Consider the following 19,515-nt stretch of genomic DNA (forward strand, 5'->3'; position numbering starts at 1 on the left):
ATGAAAAGGGTAAAATCGGTATTTTGATTGTTGTTGCTGTAGTTTTTAACAAAAATGTGTTTCGAAGGGTAGTTTTGAAAGTTTTTTATATTTAGAGGGACATTTAGGATATTTCAACTTTTATAGTGCATCCATGTAAATACCTACTGTTAGAGGAGCACACATGGAATTGTCCCTATTATCAATTGCATAAAATAAATAAACATTTCGTCGTACCGGCGATCAGAGTCTAAAAAGCAAAATGGATGAGGATGCGGTGCATGGTCTTATGTGGTGCACGGGGCGCACGAATAATATTACCAATCAAATGCGTAGATTACAATGGCAAAAAGGACACGCGTGCACACGGTTTATGGAGAGCGACCGTTGAACACTCAAACCGCCTTCCACCGTCGATCCGCGCCGGCGCCAATCACAACCGTCCATTTCACTTCTTACCGGTTATCACCTTCCCTTCGCTTTCCCCGACCCTTCTTCGAAGCTTTAATAAAAAAAAAGAAAAAAGAAAAAAAAACCAAACTCCTCACGAAAAATCCTCTCTTTTGTTTTTTTTTTCTTGCTCTCAATCTCTCTCCCACCCTCTCTCTACGCACACCTCTCTATAAATCCTAACCCTAGCGAGGAGATCGTGGAGTATTGGGGTGCCTTTTCTTTTGGGAGGAGATGGATCAGGGCGTTGCGGTCACCGAGTTCCAGCCGATTCTAACGCATGGGGGGAGGTATTTGCAGTACAACATATTCGGTAACTTGTTTGAGATCACCGCCAAGTACCAGCCCCCGATCATGCCCATCGGAAGGGGCGCGTACGGGATCGTGTGGTACTACTCCCTCTTTCCCCTCTTCTTTCTCCTTTTTTTCTTTTTTTCCTGCTTAATTTGAGGTAGGTTGTGCGAATTAGGGTTTGGGGATTTGGGGGATGCGATAAAAAGCCGATTTTGTTGCGATTTGTTGCTTCTAATTTTAGTTAAGAGCCTTACTTGTGTTCTTAAGGCTTTGACGGGTGGAGTTTGTGGAGTTGTAATGGATCAATAGTTAACGATTTTTTTTTGAATTTTTTGAAGCTCGGTGATGAATTCGGAGACCAGGGAGATGGTTGCGATCAAGAAGATCGCGAACGCTTTCGATAATCACATGGATGCGAAGCGGACGCTTCGGGAAATCAAGCTTCTGAGGCATTTGGACCATGAGAACGTATGCATCTTCTTTGGATCTTTTCATGTAGTAGTGTTTTACAACCGAAGATATCTATTTTGTAGTAGGTAATAAATAGCAAACTACCACTTTTGAAGTTTTTAGATATCATGTCTAGTACGCAGATAAAGTGCAATTGGTTAATTTATAGCAGGAAAAGGGTTCATATTTTGCCATTGTTAGTATTTTCTATATATAGATGCACCAGTAAAAGTTCATGTCTTTTACTTTATTTTATGGCTTGGTTTGATGCTGTCGCCGTTAATTACCTAAAGATACTAGTCATGAAAGGCATGACAACATTAAAAATGAGAGCTTCTATACCAAATAAATCATTAAACTTATCATCGTTAACTACTTATGTCGGCAGATTATTGGAATAAGAGATGTAATCCCCCCTCCTGTTCCACAAGCATTTAATGACGTCTATATCGCGACTGAGCTTATGGATACCGACCTTCATCATGTTATCCGGTCGAATCAAGATTTATCAGAAGAGCATTGTCAGGTAAACAAACTGTTTTTATCAATGGTCCACCTAATGTGTTTACTATAACTGTGAATTAATGTGTTGTTGTCATTTGGCCAATTTTACAGTATTTTCTCTACCAAATCCTTCGAGGACTGAAGTACATACACTCGGCGAATGTAATTCATAGAGATTTGAAGCCGAGCAATCTTCTCCTCAATGCTAACTGTGATCTCAAAATATGTGATTTCGGTCTTGCCCGACCCACATCAGAAAATGAAATTATGACCGAGTATGTTGTTACTAGATGGTATAGGGCACCGGAATTGCTGCTCAATTCAACAGACTACACTGCTGCTATTGATTTATGGTCTGTAGGCTGCATTTTTATGGAGTTGATGAACAGAAAGCCATTGTTCCCTGGGAGGGACCACATGCATCAAATGCGTTTAATAACAGAGGTGAGGGAGCTTCATTGTCAGTTGATATGTGATATTTACATCTGTGTTAACCCCTAAAGATATTATTTATCATCCATCGCTGTTCCAAATTTGAATCTTCATACATACATATGCCCTTGAAGTACGCTTTCTTGTATGCCATCATGTACTTTTACTAATTCTCCTCTCAAGACTAAGTTTTTTTTTTAAAAAAGAATTACTACAGAACCAGCTTCCCCCCTATTAATTTGCAAATTTACTACCGGAATCAATGATTAACTATATATACTTGGATCTTGTAGTGTATTGGCATGCCTACTGAGGAAGAGCTGGGGTTTATTCAAAATGAAGATGCAAAAAGATACATGAGGCATCTGCCTCAGTTTCCTCGCCAGTCATTTACAAATCTATTCCCACATGTTCATCCAGCCGCAATTGATCTTGTGGAAAGAATGTTGACATTTAATCCCTTCAGAAGAATTACAGGTATACCAATTTTTCTGTATCTCTGTTTAATTATAGTAGAAACTTTGCTTTTTTCCCTTGCAACTCTAAAACACAAAACAACTTTGATACATCTCAACTATCTTCTGGCAGATTATATAAGATACCTTAGTGGAATTCTTTCTTCATTCTCTGCTACACTCATTTCCTTGGTTAGATGCACCAATTATTAAAAATTATAGAAAATTGTAGCGTTCATTGTGTATATACACTTGTGATTCTTTTTCTTAATTTGTCTTGCTAATTCAATAGTCCCTTCGTGTTAACAGTGGAAGAAGCACTTGCTCACCCATACCTTGAAAGGTTGCATGACATTGCCGACGAACCCATATGCACAGAACCTTTCTCCTTTGACTTTGAACAACATGCGCTCACCGAAGAGCAAATGAAGGAACTGATATACAATGAGGCCTTAGCATTTAATCCAGAATATAACATTTAAACCAGAGTTTGGCCGTTAAGAAGAGATGTTTTTGAGAACTATATTTATAGTTTCCAACCGATACTCGTGTAAATATACGAAACTGGTGAATTAGGTTTGTGTGATTATATTTGCTTTGTCATATTGAAGACTTTAGTTTGTATGTATAAGACAATATAGTGAATGAGTATGTGTGCGCAAGACATAAATGCGCACCCAAATTTGTGTATGACTTTAATGGAATAAAGCTTGTAACATTTGTTCTATTGAAAAAGCTTGCCTTCTTTGTTCACTGAGCTTAAATATGTGTCATCTGTTTCATCTTGTTGCAGTGATCATCTCTTTTTTTGCTTTTTCCTTTTTTTAATGCCCTTTTTGACACAGCATGAGTAGAATATCGGAGGCCTCACTCTTTATGCTTTCACCTGTCTTGATATGGTTGATAAGCTGGCACCGAAATAACAGACTTTAGTTGGAGTGGCTTGCTAGAATATGTGAATAATCATATACCAAGATGCCATAGGTGGTCTAAGAAAGATACTTCTAGTTTGGATTCTGCTCCACTTAAAGAATGCTACCATCTACACATTTACAAAAGGGAACATTCCTTCTGGATCCGCTTCTGTAGTGTGCAAAGGAAGGAACCAAAATCTCGGGATTTAATTTTTAATGCAGAGTTTTACTGTCAGAGGGATTTAACAAAAACTTGCCACAAATTCTGCTACTACCAGTTTTCTTTTACAGAAAAAATAGTACCATTGCTAGCCAACGAACAAAGTTGCCGAACTAGGAATACTCAGATTGTCCAGTGCTGTTCAATATTCCGTGTAGATACCGCCAAGAGGTGACCTTTGGGAGCACAGCAGTACCGAACAAAAGATAGGTTAGGAAACAATCAATGCTTTGTCACAGCAAAATGACTTAGAGGAGTCCAAATGCAACTGCCATATAAGAAGCGACGTGGTACAAATATGTAACACAAGAATTACCGACCACAATAACCATGGAATTAGTTTACAGATGTCTAATGAGATCATATTAGGTGGTATATGAAAACAAGACCGTTACAGTAAATGCGACCAGAGATGGCTTAAGTTTAGGCAAAGCACCAGAGAAGTTCTATTTGCAAGATGACATAATTGCAAATCATAACCAGTTTCTCGACATTAAACTTCAACTACAAAACGGACCGAACATTGCTGTTGCATTGCAATCCATCATTCAAAAGGAGAAGACAAATGTCGATGCATTGGCGGTAACAAAAAAACTTAACACTAATAAAAGGTGGTCCATAGCCAGCACTCTTATTACATAAGGTGTGATTCTACTAGCAAAATACCATCTAGGAATTTGCATGGCATTTGCCCGCAATATTCCTCGGTCTTTAAGCCTCAGCAAACCTGAAAAGATAGAAATAGGGGATCAATACATTCTTAAGATAGAAAGCGAAACAGAGAAGGATGCAAGAAACATGATTAGATTTCTATACGAAATTTCTGGGACTCACCCCAATTCCGAGAGCTTCAGGTGGGCCTGAGCATAATCGGCAAAGAAAGCATCCTCATCCTTCGCAAGGAAAGCAATCCACAGCACCAAAGAAGTCAATGAGTATCCTGTGTTGTAAAAATGAGATGGTATAAACATAAAAGTACAGAAATACATACAGCAGCGTATTTGTCCACAAGAGGGCGGAAAACAGGATCGGTGAGAAGGGCTTTGTCCGATGGCAGCTGAATGAGACCTTCCTTCTCTCCGCTCAGAAGCTCCCTGGATATGCATTTACAAGAAGATTCATCAATAATTTCCAAAACACAAATTACAGTCACGTCGCAACCGTCAATTTCTCACCCTAGATATGTAAAGCATTCTTATGGAAGGAAATGGTTTAGCAAACAAAATCACATACTTGAAGTACGAGTTGTCGAAGAAAAGAGGATTGGAAGTCCAAGCTCCCTCGAAGCCAGACCGCTCCTTGTGGCACCTCCCCTGAGCAACAGTCATGCGCATGATTGTCGGAACAAGCACAGAGAAATTATTCTCAATGTGGAAACAAACTTCACAGAACAGAACTAACCAGAGTGTGTCCACCGGAGAGTGCGACAATATCCTGATCGCTCAGACCCATGTGTCCGAAGACGTCCCTCAGGTGATCAGAACCTGAATGATGATCGTAAGTTTCATGATTATCGAAAGTTTGATCAGGTAAACAATTGAATTGGCCCACCACTCCATCCTCAACAAGCCAAGAAGAGCAGCACGAACAATTACGGATTGAAAATAAGAATGCAGAGTTTCAGGTAATTAAATAAATTTGGGATTCACATCATTCGAAAGGCTGTCACATGATCAAATGCATTTACCTTTGGTGGCGTCCGGCAGGCGGCCTTCCTCAGGAGGTTCAGGCTTGTCCTGAAAATACATAGTAAGCCAGCGGTGAATAACGAATTACCCAAAAATTTCTACAAAGATAAGAATAGTGGTGGTCGGGGTCATTGTTCTCATAAACGCCTTAATCTAATCTAATAAGAGAAGTGTCATTCCACAAATATGAACAAGCTATGAAATGTCGATTGCATACTGTATGTTACTAACTCAATAATTTTCTCATATGCAACCGATGTGGAAAGAAAGATAAATTCCTACTTGAGCCAAACATGTTCAACGATTATAAACACGTCCCATTCCAGAACCCTCAAACGTCACATGGTGATCAAGGTCAACTAAATCCACTACTAAAAAAAAAAAAAAGTTAAATCACCATACTCTTTTCAACTACCACACTTTTTTAACTTCATATTTCATCGGGCACGGGTTCATTATTTTTCTAAACCAAAAACGAAAGAAAAAAAATCAAAGCAACAAAAAAAAATAATAAAATCATACCTCTCTTCCGGGATGGAAAGGGATCTCCGGCCCGCCGGTAACTTCCACGGCAACAACTCCAGCAAGCTAAAAATTTAAAAAAAAAAAATTATACGGGAAAAAAAAAATCAGACAAAAAAAAAAGGATGAGAAAATAAATAAAAGAACAAAAAGATTAACGTAGGTGTAGATCCAGTAGCAACGAAATCGAAAATGGAAATGGAGATGGAGATGGAGAACCTGATAAAAGTCGGCGTAGGAGAGGATGGGGAACTGCTCCTTGATCGGCTCCAGGAGCCTAACGGCGATGTCGAGGCCGTTATTGGCGCCGTGTGCCAGCTCAGCAGGGTGCCGCATCGTCCCGAACGGACCCCCGGTCTTCGTCTTCACGTCGTACGTCCCCGCCGAGTGCCACCTGTGCCCCCCATCCCATCACCGCCGTCCATTCAGATCAGAGGGATAGAATATTGAATATCACACACACACACACACACACACACACACACACACACACAGAGGGGATGATGATGATGATGATGAGGGCGGGCGGTCATCACGGACGAGGACGGCGGCGATGATGCTGTGATTCGAACCTCGAAAGGATTGATGATGATAAGGAGGAGGAGGAGGAGATGGATTTACGCGAGGCGGAGCATGAGAGGGGCGCAGTTCTTCTCGGCGATGAAGCCGCGGAGCTTCCGCTTGCACTTCTCCACCGCGCTCTGGTACTCCGCGCTCACCGTCGGGTACGACTTCCCCATTATCGCTGCTTACTGCTCCCGCCGCCGCGCTTTCCCAACGCAAAAACACAAAAAGAAAAAAATGACGAAGAAGAGAGAGGAGCAGATCGAAGGAGAGGAAGAAGACGATGAGGTGGGCACACTCTCGCTCCCTTTCTCTCCACCTACCCCAGCATATGAAATAAATATATCTACGGTGGCGTCGTTAGGAAGATTCTAGTAGCGCGTTTTGCACCGTCCGATGTGTTGCATCTTGCGGTCGGGATTCATCGACCTTTTTGACCGGGTTTGATTGGACGCTTGGTATTTGGTTTTTTTTGTCTACAAAATTATTAAAAATAGCCTTATTATTAGACATAAATGGTGATGAATGAGAGTCTTATTTGCTTAATTAATGGGTGTGAACATGGTTTGCCCAACGAATAAATAGTAAGGTACCGTTTGGTTCGGGTATAAGTAAGAACTAGCTATTACAGGGATAGGTACAAATATGGGGATAAGAAAAATAACGTTTTGATGAAAATTGGGTTGTTCCCGAGGATAAGAAAAATATTAGAAAGTTTTATATAGAAAATGGAGGTGTTGGTGGGGATAACCGAGAACTATTATTCTCGGATAAAAAATTAGCGTTTGGGTATAAAGGAGGGAATAAGGGCCTATCCCTATTTCTATTCCCAAGCCAAACGGTGCCATATAGGGATAGGGAATAGGGTATAGGCACCGTTTGGTTTGGAAATAGGGATAGGGATAGGCCTTTATCCCCTTTATACCCAAACGTTAATTTTTTATCCGAGAATAGTAGTTCTCGGTTATCCCCACCAATACCTTCATTTTCTATATAAAACTTTCTAATATTTTTCTTATCCTCGGGAACAATCCAATTTTCATCCAAACGCTATTTTTTTTATCCTCATACTTGTACCTATCCCTGTAATAGCTAGTTCTTGCTTATATCCGAACCAAACGGTACCTAAGAGACCGAACCAATTAACGCCACGTGGAGTAATTTTAGTGGTGGGTCGGACAACGGAATGAGTGGGTCCCGAATGTTTCTCTGTCCACCTAGGGATGAATCAGCAGGCGAACCACACGGTGGAGGACCCTCTATTTTTTCCGTACCAGGCGTCCGTGACAGGGAACTTGAATTGGACCGATCCAGTCTCGTGTAAAGGCGTGTGTACACCAGACATTTATGATATTAGTATGGGCATAGCGTACGTACATCAAACCATTAAATTGATGAAACCACTCATGAACCACCGTGAGCTTGTGACCAGCATCTCGGCTAATTTCAATTTTATGTTGTTTTTTCTTGTGCTTAAAATTTGTATATCAAGCAGAACATAGATCAAGAATGAAAAAAACAAAAAAGATTAATCTCCTGTAATGTTGTTAATGAGTCAAATACACCACACACAACATTTCAGTTTGATCATATGTTTAAAAAAAAAAAGAAAGAAAAAGAAAAAAAAATACTTGACGTGCAGATTCTGGTTGATAGGTTTGAGACATTTCTCCCATAATCTCTAGCAAAGATTGAGGATTATAATACGAGAAAAAATAATTAAATAATTTACAACTTCAGCAACATATGTGAATGGTGGAAGTATCTTTACAAGGAGCCAACACAAATGCAGAAATACAAAGAGCCCAACAAACATTTAAGTTTTTTTTTTTTTTTTTTGAGTCCGTGAAATTACCGTGAAATTACAGCTGCTCTCGAACAATATTATAAACAGAAATAAGGATCTCTACACCGATCAAGATAATAATTAGCCACTCCAGAAAATCTGATTTCCTATTTTGAAGGATTTCCTGAAGAAACCGAATATTATGCTGCAAAACCAAAGTATCAAAAGAGAAGGGGGAAACATAAGGTATCAAACAAAAAAGCAGCATGATAATTGGTTAAAAAAACCAAAGGAAAGAAGAAACTTGGTATAAGAAGATGCATCAGGTTTACCTCCACAAACTTCAACTTAAAATCTAGGTTCCCGAATCGTTGTGTTAGCTCATATTCATCCCGAAGATATTCCCATATCTGAGCATAATTTGCATTTTTCCATGCAATGTCTGACCTGAAAGCATATACTGATCATCTACTGTCCTATAAAACCATTACAGGAAGAAGTTTTTGAGATCATTAGCTTCGCGCTTTGATGACTACAGTATGAAGTTTGACAGTTAGAAAGTACCATGAAAAAGTTTAAACAGATAATCAATCAAATTGGCAGATTGACATAACAGATTCAACATAATTAGATAAAATTAACACAAAGAAGTTGAGATGAAACTGGCAAACATAGAGATTTGAGTTACTTTGTGGGAAGCTCTACGGATCCATTTTCCTAATCCTATTTGAGCCTTTGAAGTTTAAGGGTTCATTTTAAGTGGTTCATTTTCATAAATGTCATCACTATGGCTTAAATATTCCACACCACATGCAGAAAATGGAAGATGTAGAAATGAATCTCATGAACATACTAGCAATGACCAGTCCATTTTACATATGACCAGTCCTACAGTCTTACATTTTTACCCCNCCCCCCCCCAACAAAAAAAGACTAAGTAACATCGTAATTACCTCTCAAAAAGGCCAAGTTTAAGAATGACGTCTGCCAAATTAGAGTTCGCTTTTCCCACCAACTGAAAAAGTTTTTTCCTCTTCATGGTGAAGGTACCAGTTTTCTCCATACCGCGATTTATATCTGTGAATTCTGCTACCATCCCATCAACCTAACAGCAAAAAAGACAGTTAAAATCAGATGATTAAGATATCACATAATTAAAATGATAGGAATGACAAAGAACATACTTGTCGAATATAATAATCAAGGGCAATACTCTGACCAAGAACACTTCCGATTGTGCGGATTCCATCTATGCTCAAATTCTTGAGCACAATGTAGTCCAGCCCACCTTGCATCCATGTCTCTAAATTTGGTTTCTCCACAACCGCATAATCTACAGTTGGATGATTCAGCAGTTAAATGCTACAAAATGATAACCGATTATCTCACTGTAAAGTGCAATATCCCCTCTCAGTTATACGACTAGAGTTACTGGACCATAAGAACTAAACAAGAAATACACAAAATAACAGGATGAAGATACCACTTCAACTTTTGTCGGAATTATTAATTTCTCCAGAAGTTCCATCATCATATGTTCATATTGCACGGATGCATTCTTCTTTTCTTAGATAACAATTGCACAAACAACAGTTTGTTCGTCTCATTCTGTTTATAAGTGAAGCAACAATGATGTGTGACAAGCACAAGATTATTTTGGAATCCATATGAAAGTGCAGATTCTTATATCCCCAAACATAATTTTGCATTTTCAGACGACAATCTACAATTGAAAAATCAAAGGCACGTAAAACAAAAGAAAAGAAAAGGTACATAGTACTTCAATAATGAGGATAGCAAAGTCAGGGAAAGCAAATATTTGTTTTTAGCAAATGCTTACCATCCTTTCTCATCTCCGGTAGTAAACCTGATGCATGTTTCTCTACAATTTTCAGATAACCATCTGCTTCATGATCAGAAACATTAAATAAGACAATTGAGCCGTACTGAAAAACTACCATATAGTGGCAGCTGCTCTCATTCACGAATCCAGACTCAAGGTCCTGCAAATCAAAGACACGTGAAGAGAGACTATAAGTTCATCCAGACTTGGAAAGAGAAATTTTTATTAGCGTGTTTGCATTTTCCAAAACATAACTCAAAGGTTTCTTTAATTTTGCAGATGCATAACATGATGACATGAAAGTGGCAGTCGTTAACAGCCAAAAGAATATATGCAGAGGAACAGCATAATGACAAGAAAGTGGCAATGGAAAAGAACCAAAAGTTAATGCTTTTATGAAAGGCAGATAATCCAATCCACCAGAATAGCATATGATAACAATGAAGTACAGAAAATCTAAAAGGGATCTTACTTGTCAGAAATCATAAACAAGTGTATCTCAGTAAACAGAAATATGGACAGAAACAGAGATTTTTGAAAAACGTCTTCCAAAATCCTAATAGCAGAGGAAGATATTAGGTAGATAATACTTAATTCAGTTGGTTAGTTCTCATTTGCTGCTGGTCTCGAGAGGTCACGAAATATGTTACATAGTCTTATGCACAGAAACTGAGTTTTTGAAAACCGTATTCCTGAATCCTAATAGCAGAGGAAGATATTAGGCAGAAAAGAACTAATTCAGCTGATTAGATCTCATTTTGTAGCCGTCTATTTTCAGAGGTCACAAAAAAATGTCACATAATCCTTGGTAAATGCTGCAATCAAGGATGGTAAATTCATGTCTATATTTTTCATGCTAAAAGGTCCAACCTAAAAACAGCAAAGACATAGAAAGATTCTGATCAACACTCATATATTCATGCAGGCATGTAAACATTGACTTGTGTTAGCTCATATAGCTTGAGCATCCACAATCCCTGACAGCAATATGATTAAAAAAGGCAAACACAGACCTCATGTAGGTAAAGAAAGATTTGCTCTCTTTCTCCCTTAAGAAGCAGTAGAAGGGTGGGAAGTCAAAACTGAGAGAATTTAAGCTGTCTAAAGAGAAATTAGTAGCTCTAGATGTGTAACTATCTTGTCCGACAGGCATATTCGTATACAGTTATACTACACTACTGATACAGCATGACATATAACAACAAACGCATTCCCAATCAACCTTTGCAACAAAAAGCTGCTTTACAGATAACTTCACAAGCTTCACTATATAACTGCAACATTCTCGTCACAACAAAAGATATGAGGTCCAATGAGCTCTATGTTAGAATGTAATTGCAACATGAACAGCATAACAAATTAAATGAGAACACATCGATAAGCAATTCAACTAACCTGGCGATCCCCTTTCACATCATAATATCTCAAAACTACATAGTTCGTGGCACGAGAATTCGGCGGAATCACATTGAAAGCATTCTGCGATTGCAAGCTCCTCAAATCAATACTGCACCCACATCAATCACAAAGCCAATTAACGCACGAATTAAACCTAAGTAAGATGTCGATGATGAGAAACATGATTGGGAAGAGATTGAAACACCTGGTGCAGAGGAAGTAGGCCTTAACGGGTATGAATCGGCTCTGCTTCTCCTGTTGAACCTCGATGAGATGATCCTGGTAGCTCTCGTCGCCGGAGCACGACTCCGATAGGTGGTGCTCCTCCCTCCACTCGATCTCCTGGTTCGAAAAGACCGAAGAGAAGGGTTTGAGAGGAAGGTTCCGAGGAGGTGGCGAGAAGCGCGGGAGGGGGCGGCGGAAGAGGAGGGAGGAGAGAGAAGAGGCGGAAGAGGAGGAGGAGGAGGAGAGGTGGGGAAGAGGAGGAGGAGGAGGAGGAGAAGGGGACGAGGCTAGGGTTTGGAAGGAACGGCGGAGGAGGGTTTTGTGGAGAGAAGGGGAGAAGCGAGGGGAGGAGGACGAAGAAGAAGAGGAAGAGGAGAGAACGGCTTTGAGATGCTTCTCGAAGGAGCGAGCTCTCCAAATTTCCATGGGGATTTCGAGGGGAGGAGGGGGTTTTACATTGGAGAGAAACGGAGGAGTGGACAGTAGGAGGCGAGGGAAGAAGACGAAGAGAGGAGGGGGTAAGAGAGAGTCGTAGAATCTATTACGTGCACTTAGTTCACCACGTCATCCGTGAACCGTCCAAAGCTATACACTGGCGGACATCGTTGGATGGTCCGTAGACCACAGACGCCGTGTTGCGCCCGGTCCGGGAGCCCGAGGCTTGCGGACCAAGGCGTCGGGATAAGAGTCGGAACTTTTGGGAAGAAACGAGAGAGTCGGGTCCGATTGAATGCCGGCAGTATGTCCGATGTTGATGGCGATCCGCCGAACCGGCGCAGCGGATCCTCCGCCTCCCCCGCTCGGCCGAAATCCGCCCCATAACTCCGCAGCATCACCCTCCTTCCCGGTCAGTAACGATTCCTTCTTCTTTTCCGCACTCTTCATTGTTAGGCCACCCCATTATCAGCCTCCCCTTTCCCGCCCCCGCCCAACCTCTTGCTCTCTCTTTGCCCAACACTCCTCGTGCCGTTCGGGCGCCACCCGATCGCTTCCTCCGTAATCCACACCCCCCTGTGTTGGCCTAACTTTAGGTACATACATTGATTCGGAGAGGGGATGGGGTTGTTATATTAATGGCCGTCGAGAGAGAGCCGGCCGTTCGGATGCCTTCGTACCTTCACTTCCCTTTGTTTCTCGCGCTCTCCTTCTTCAGATGCTTCCCGTGCCAGCTGGGGAGTTCAAGCTCTGCGGTGATCGTAGGGGACATGGCCGCAGAGGGATCAGGAAAGAAGCTGAGGAAGCCGTACACTATTACCAAGTCGAGGGACCGGTGGACGGCCGAGGAACACGAGAGGTTCCTTGATGCCCTCCTCCTGTAATTTTCTTCCTTGGTTGGTTGTAGGCGTATGTATATACCACTTATGTTCTATTTATCGTGCGATCATTAGGATGCATACATGCTTGGAAAGAGAAAATTGGTATAGGTAAACATGTGGCATTCTCCTCGCAAAACCAAAGGCTAATAATAGAAGGGTCACGACATTTAGGAGGTCCTTACTGGGTTTTGGAGTGTTAACCGGCATGAAGTGTTCTAGCTAGTTTGAGATATACTAATAGGAAAGGTAACAGAACAGAAAAAGGGTTGCAATTTAATTCACTAAACGGTCGATTTAGGGAATTGAATTTAAGACCTCTTGGAAAATTTTCCAATACCATGTCACCCGAATGATCAATTCGATAGGAAATGGCACTGGAAGTCTTAACCGGTCGGTATGATGGAGATGGACGGCCGAGTGATGTTGCCTCCGCTTGCGGGCTGGAGATCCTCCAGCATAGGGTGGTGTTGATTAAAGCAACACACATTATTACTTCAAAGCGCTAGCCTTCTGTATAATAAGACCGGCAGAGTCCTCTCGATGGGTGAAAACTGTGGAAGTAAATTGCAGGGTTGTCTCTGCAACCATTCTGATTGCACTTTGAGAGCTAATTATTACCAGGTTTATTGTAATATTGCAATAAACCTACTTATGTTTGCAAAGATATACTTCTTGTTTCTCTTGAAACAAATCATCGGAATGTACCAGTAGCCTCATAACTTTGAGTTTCCTTGTCTAGAACTTCATTGTGATGTGATTACTTCTTTTCCTCCGTAAGTAGTTTCCAATTCAGTAACTTTTATGCAAAATTAACATGTGTCATAACTGTGCAAGATATATTGTGGAAAGGATTGATCCTTATTTTTGTAGTTTATGCATTTTCTATGAAGATTCAATCATTTGGGTATTGTAGGTTTGGTCGTGATTGGAAAAAAATCGAAGACTTTGTTGGTACAAAAACAACTATCCAGGTAATCTCTTCTTGATCATTTATTCTCTCTTAGCCATAATTTGAATATGACTCATGACTTGGTTTGGAAAGGTTTTAATGGGTAATATCGGTGCATGCTTAATGCGGTGAAAGTAATTTGGCTACCTTTGCTGGTCCATTTGAATTAAATATGCAGAGATATGAGCATCAAAAAAGGAAGTCATTGTCTTATATTGTGATATCTGAGCTGTGATGAACATCCTTCGGTTGGTTGTGGCGTATATCTAATTAACTACCTTTGTTGCTTCCTACTCTTCAATTTTAGACTAAGAGAAAACAAAAAAAAAAAAATTTCTTTTTTTGGATTATTCTCTGCAGCTTTCCTTAATATATTGAAACATGCTGTATTATATTTCTTTGCAGATTAAGGATAATGCATAGTTTCTTCTCTTTTTTTTTCCTCTTTTGTCTTATTTCCAGATCCGTAGTCATGCTCAGAAGTACTTTCTAAAGGTTCAGAAAATTGGGTTAGCAGCACATGTTCCACCACCTCATCCGAAGCGCAAAGTAGCTCATCAACACCCACAAAGCTTACCCTGCACTGGTTTTTCTTCTCTGTTTGCCAACATCTTCTTAACTCTTTTGTTTTGAATTGGAAATTAACACATCCCTACAAAATTATCTGTTTGCACTCACATGCATATGAATCGTTTTCAAAGATTTATTTTAAACCAGTAACTTTTAGCAGATGTTATGCTGCTACGACCATCTATGGCTTGCCCTTCTACATCCGGTAGCATTATTCCTACATGCAATGCCTGGGATGCCTCGTCTAGTTTAATAAACTACACACCCAGCGAGACAAGGCCTTTAACAGACTGCTACAATATTCTTTCCGAAATCGAAGGCAAGTGCATATCTTTACACGTAGTGATTATATTTTGTTTCTAGTAATATATTTTCGTAGCACTAATTACTGTTTTTCGGTATTCAGGTGCCGGTGGATTGATGAGGAAACCATTATCGTATACTCAAAACATTAGTTGGATTGGCAGTTCAAGTCGAGCATGGCTAACCAATGATGGACAAGAGCAACTGAATCCACATTCATTGCATCCTGGTACTTGGCTAAGTTTGCTAGGATTATCTTCTTTTGACTTTTTCCATGACTAAACCAGTAGCTTTCAAATTTTGTTTTTAGCGGAGATCTATGGTAAATGTGTTATTGTTGATATCGTGGAAAAATGAAATACCATGTCATTGACATAGCAAATTAGAAAGGGAAAATATTTAAGTTGCAAGTATCATATTGAGCATACATAACTTTATTTTCATATTTGCATAGGTACACTCTCCATTTCTGCTTTGCATCCAAGTAAATCAAGAGAAGCAAATTGAACAAATTACACATTATAGCATTGCATGAAACAAGAAAGATAGTAATCATCAAAGGGCATATATATGAAAGGTATATACTTTTCATGGTAATAACTTGGCCTGTTGGCCTCATTGAATCTTCGTTGAAAAGATTGTGCTGCATGTACAATAGATTTGAATATGTGGATCTTCCAGAAACAGCTTAAGTTTTGAATTTATCCACTTATAAAGGCCATGGCATCAGACTTTCTTGTTTCTTGCAGGAATACCAGACTTTGCACGAGTGTATGCTTTTATCGGTGATATGTTTGATCCGGAGATTGCGTGCCCGGTGGAAGTTTATGTTGAAAAGCTGAAGGAGATGGATCCTATCACTGCTAAAACTGTAAGCTTTTGTTGTACGCTTTTTGTAACTGTTGCAGTTCAAATGATTACTATTTGAGATTGATTCATGTGAATAACCCTGTATTTCACATTTTATTACTGCTATTATTTCTTTTCCTTTCTTGTGATTGATATTTCCACATCTCCCGCCTTATACATATAAAAATTTTGCAACTTGCTTTATCGCCTCGTTTAGTTCTTCAATGCATCATTTAAGAAGGTTTTATGCAGTATTTGTAGTCTGTTTCTTCCAGGAGATATAACTCCTGTTTTCACAAATGCTGCAGATCTTTCTGTGTAGCTCATTAGTAGAAATTATATACTTTTTAATGATATTTGCACCCGAAGATGTTAACGTTTCTAGATATGTAGAGCTCATGCTTGTGAAATATGCTAAATGCCTCCTCCTCTTTTTTTAACTTTTTTTTTTTTGATACACGGTAAAAGAGTTATGGGTTCTTTATCATTTTATGTTAACCCTCTATTCAGAGTAAATATGTTTGTAATCATGCAGGTTCTAATATTGGTTAGGAATCTAACTATCAATCTATCAAGCCCGGAGTTTGAGTCTCTTGTGAGTATGCCATGCTGCCTTGCTATTATAGTTCTATGTATACATCCCCATCAGTACCTCTTAGAAGAAGTATTAAATAGTTAAGCATATTAATCTGATTTTAGTAATCTTTTTATTATTCTCTGCTCTGACATTCTATGACTATTTGCTGTTTTTATGTGACAGAGAAGGTGGTTGGCGACTTATGATCCCAAAACCAAAAGAATTGGAGTAATAACTGATTGTACTGCTGCTCAACCCTATGTATAACATCTCTTATCCATCATGCGAAGTAAAATTTTCAAACACAACCTTTTTTTTAGGCTTCTTATTCTTTGCTATTATATGGAACAGAGAAGATTGTTATCAGCGAATGATGCGAACCCAAAAGCAGCAAGTTTCATCGGAGAGACATCTGTTCCTTCCATTGCAGATAAAAAATCTACCATATGAACACACACCAATCAGTATTTGCTTGTTGCAACCTTCTCGCAGGTAGCTTCTTTGCACATTTTACAGGTAATGCGTAAATCAATAAAGCACGAAACATTATTTGCACTCTGTCGGCCGCTTGTGTATGATCTGCGAATTTAAATCAGGACCGTTTATTAAGTCTGTATTGATTCCGGTGTTTCAGAAACAAAGAATCACCCGAAAGGTGGCGATGCGCAGCCAATATTTCACTTTATTGTCAGAGTATATGCTTCTCTACATGCTTTATTTCTGCTTAATGAAATCTTACGCTTTATTAGAGACAAATATGTGAGTTAGTAATTTCCCAAGTTTGAATAATTTAGCTATTCATCATTTGAATCTAGCCTCTGGTGAATTTTGCTCTAGAATGTCATCATCATTAGATGGTGAATGCATTGGCCTCTTTCTACTAGCCAAGTGTCTTTTCTGCCTAGCTTCTGCAACAGCTTCAGAAAGGTATGGTCAAATGTTCGACAAACAAAAGTTTAGAAGTTATGAAAAGAAAAGCAAAAAACTTCTCCTCAAAGTTATGAGGATCAAGTCTAGTTGGCTTACAAATAATTCGGCTTTTTATGTTGGAACACTTGAGGCCTGGGCCTTCAATAGCCTGGCCCAACCCCAAATTGCTGTTAAGGTTCTGGGCACGGACCGACCGGTCCGCCCATGATCAAGTTTATTTACAACTGAAAATCCCAGTGATTGGAAATTTTTTCCAGTCTGAGGGGATCTCTACACATGTTTAGCTTTTCAGTTCGTATGCTCAAGCACAGCTTTGTTGAGTTTCACCACAAGATCTCGTCCAAATATTGTGAAAAGTCGTATAATGTTTAACCAAAAGATCGATTTATTAGAAAACAGGTCTCGAAATATATATTTACTTTTCGCTAAAGTGCATTATGGGAATTTAATTTATTGCATAATATGAAAATTTAATTCATTAAATGTTGAAGGTGAGGATTTTGAAACCCACGACCTTACGGAAGAGAGAGATTTAGAATTGATTTTAATACTATGTTAATTTATACGACACAATTGTTGTTCTTTAAAAGTTTTAAGCTATTAGAAAACGGTGGATCGATTTTTTGGATTACATGGTATCAAAATTAATTTTAAATTATTTCGTTTTGTGAGGTTTCAGGTTTGATCTCCATTTTTGACATTTAACGGATTAAACTCTTGCGTAAGTGGAAGTATTAATATATATTTCTGGGTCCGTTTTCTATCAACTCCATTTTTTAGGTGTGCTCGAATTTTAAAGATGTTGAAATCTTATAAGTTTTTAATCTGAATCTCAACACAGCGTTGTTAAGGTTTTTTTTCTGTTTGCCCTCAAAGGAAATGGAATATTCAAAAGTTGCATTAGCACAATCCCTTTTAGTACATTTTTTTTAATTATCTTTTTGTTTTTTGGAGATAGATATTGTACAAACAACTTTATATTCTACTTGCACATAAAACTTTTAAAAATTTAAATGTACGAAGATGGAAGGTTCAAAGCTTCCGCATGAAGGATTAGTTCAGGAATTTTAGTTTTTTTTTTTTTTTTTTTAAAAAATCTCTCCCAACCTGAAGATAAATAAGATATGAAGCTGTCCCTGAGAGCCTCTTCAATGTAAATTAATGGGCACACTGGTGAAACAATGAAACCAATACATGGAACTAAATTTATTTTATATAGCAACTAATGTAGCATTATAATTAATAACAATAAGTTTGTTTCATCATAACTAGGTCAATGGAAGCAAGGGAACCTAATATAGTAAGTACAAGTAGTCTCTCAAAATAGCATACTTTTTTAACAAGGGTTTTGCTAAATAAATATTTTAAGTGTTTAGGGATTTGAGCATATGTACAGGAACATCACAATTCCTTTGCCGCATTGGGCATGTAACGTGATTCTTATTAATATGTGTACAGCACGAAAATTTAAGCGCAAGGATTGGCTAATTTTGACTTCAATGTACACTAATGGCTAATTTTTCTAAGGGTGGTGAAAAGTTGTAGGATCTTAAAAAATACTTAGGTTACAAGAGTTGGATCCACGCACCATATCATCTTAAGTCTCAGTGCCGAATTTATTATACTTTAAAATAGCTTCTCTATTTGAGATCTAGAAGTAAAGTACTAAGTTTTTATTTTTTTTTAGTTTCTTTCGTAGAATCAAAAGCTTGATCTTCTACAACTCTTATGTAGGATTTTTCTCACCTAAGACTCAAACATATAACCCTTTACTTCCCACCTAGTGACCTAGATGGCTTTTTTTTTAATAATAATGATTTAAATAGTATCATAAATTTTGAACTTTTTTACTTTTATTGAAGATACAAATGAGTTACTGAGACTCCAAAAATAAATGTTATTTTCTGTTTAGAGTACTCTTCTATCTTTTTTCGAGTGATTTTGATAAATCAATTATTTTGAAATTTTTGTAAATAAACTTTTTAAAATGTTATTTCTCTGAAAGCTATAAGTAGAATTAAACAAGCCCCAGGGATCAAGGCAAAAAGACATGGTGGGGGTTAAAAGAGAGTGGTGCACTTCATCATTCATGGTGAAGTTGGTATCTCTCTTGAGTGCTATCACATCAAGATGCAAAAGGAATTTAATAAAGCTTTTGGATGGATGGAGAGTTATTCAAAGAGTAGGTAAAGTAAAAATTTGTTGTGCAACAAAAAGGATATTCTAACTTTTTTAGAAAATTCTCATGGTTATTGATGATATTCAACTTAGAACATGGCTAATGGCTTACAAGTTGG

The 19,515-nt window shown here is 38.7% G+C and overlaps 4 protein-coding genes across 6 annotated transcripts; 2 read left to right on the plus strand and 2 right to left on the minus strand.

The window, feature by feature from the left end:
- Positions 495 to 3,328, plus strand: LOC109724020 (mitogen-activated protein kinase 5). The gene is made up of 6 exons (XM_020252619.1): positions 495 to 818; positions 1,062 to 1,191; positions 1,562 to 1,699; positions 1,789 to 2,121; positions 2,403 to 2,586; positions 2,874 to 3,328. Exons 1-6 carry the CDS (start codon positions 664 to 666, stop codon positions 3,044 to 3,046), a joined length of 1,113 nt encoding a protein of 370 aa, XP_020108208.1. The 5' UTR covers positions 495 to 663; the 3' UTR covers positions 3,047 to 3,328.
- On the minus strand, positions 4,011 to 6,797 carry LOC109724021 (L-ascorbate peroxidase, cytosolic). The gene is made up of 9 exons (XM_020252620.1): positions 6,530 to 6,797; positions 6,128 to 6,302; positions 5,909 to 5,974; positions 5,386 to 5,434; positions 5,100 to 5,182; positions 4,932 to 5,011; positions 4,690 to 4,792; positions 4,533 to 4,591; positions 4,011 to 4,425 (listed from the first exon to the last, which is right to left on the minus strand). The coding sequence occupies exons 1-9, from the start codon at positions 6,646 to 6,648 to the stop codon at positions 4,410 to 4,412; spliced, it is 750 nt and encodes a 249-aa protein (XP_020108209.1). The 5' UTR covers positions 6,649 to 6,797; the 3' UTR covers positions 4,011 to 4,409.
- Positions 8,155 to 12,571, minus strand: LOC109724159 (sporulation protein RMD1-like). Of its 2 annotated transcripts, none has more exons than XM_020252879.1 (7): positions 11,705 to 12,566; positions 11,497 to 11,608; positions 10,099 to 10,261; positions 9,443 to 9,591; positions 9,212 to 9,363; positions 8,591 to 8,705; positions 8,155 to 8,463 (listed from the first exon to the last, which is right to left on the minus strand). In XM_020252879.1, the coding sequence occupies exons 1-7, from the start codon at positions 12,148 to 12,150 to the stop codon at positions 8,335 to 8,337; spliced, it is 1,266 nt and encodes a 421-aa protein (XP_020108468.1). In that variant the 5' UTR covers positions 12,151 to 12,566; the 3' UTR covers positions 8,155 to 8,334. The 2 variants fall into 2 exon arrangements, with proteins under 2 accessions (XP_020108468.1, XP_020108469.1); XM_020252880.1 differs by having other exon boundaries at positions 8,329 to 8,463; positions 8,591 to 8,734; positions 11,705 to 12,571.
- Positions 12,658 to 17,098, plus strand: LOC109724160 (protein REVEILLE 8-like). Of its 2 annotated transcripts, none has more exons than XM_020252882.1 (9): positions 12,658 to 13,018; positions 13,954 to 14,011; positions 14,452 to 14,575; positions 14,720 to 14,878; positions 14,966 to 15,091; positions 15,612 to 15,733; positions 16,247 to 16,306; positions 16,472 to 16,549; positions 16,640 to 17,098. In XM_020252882.1, the coding sequence occupies exons 1-9, from the start codon at positions 12,798 to 12,800 to the stop codon at positions 16,736 to 16,738; spliced, it is 1,047 nt and encodes a 348-aa protein (XP_020108471.1). In that variant the 5' UTR covers positions 12,658 to 12,797; the 3' UTR covers positions 16,739 to 17,098. The 2 variants fall into 2 exon arrangements, with proteins under 2 accessions (XP_020108471.1, XP_020108470.1); XM_020252881.1 differs by having other exon boundaries at positions 12,659 to 13,039.

This window comes from Ananas comosus, linkage group 18, assembly GCF_001540865.1.
Source record: "Ananas comosus cultivar F153 linkage group 18, ASM154086v1, whole genome shotgun sequence".
Taxonomy (NCBI): Eukaryota; Viridiplantae; Streptophyta; class Magnoliopsida; order Poales; family Bromeliaceae; genus Ananas; species Ananas comosus.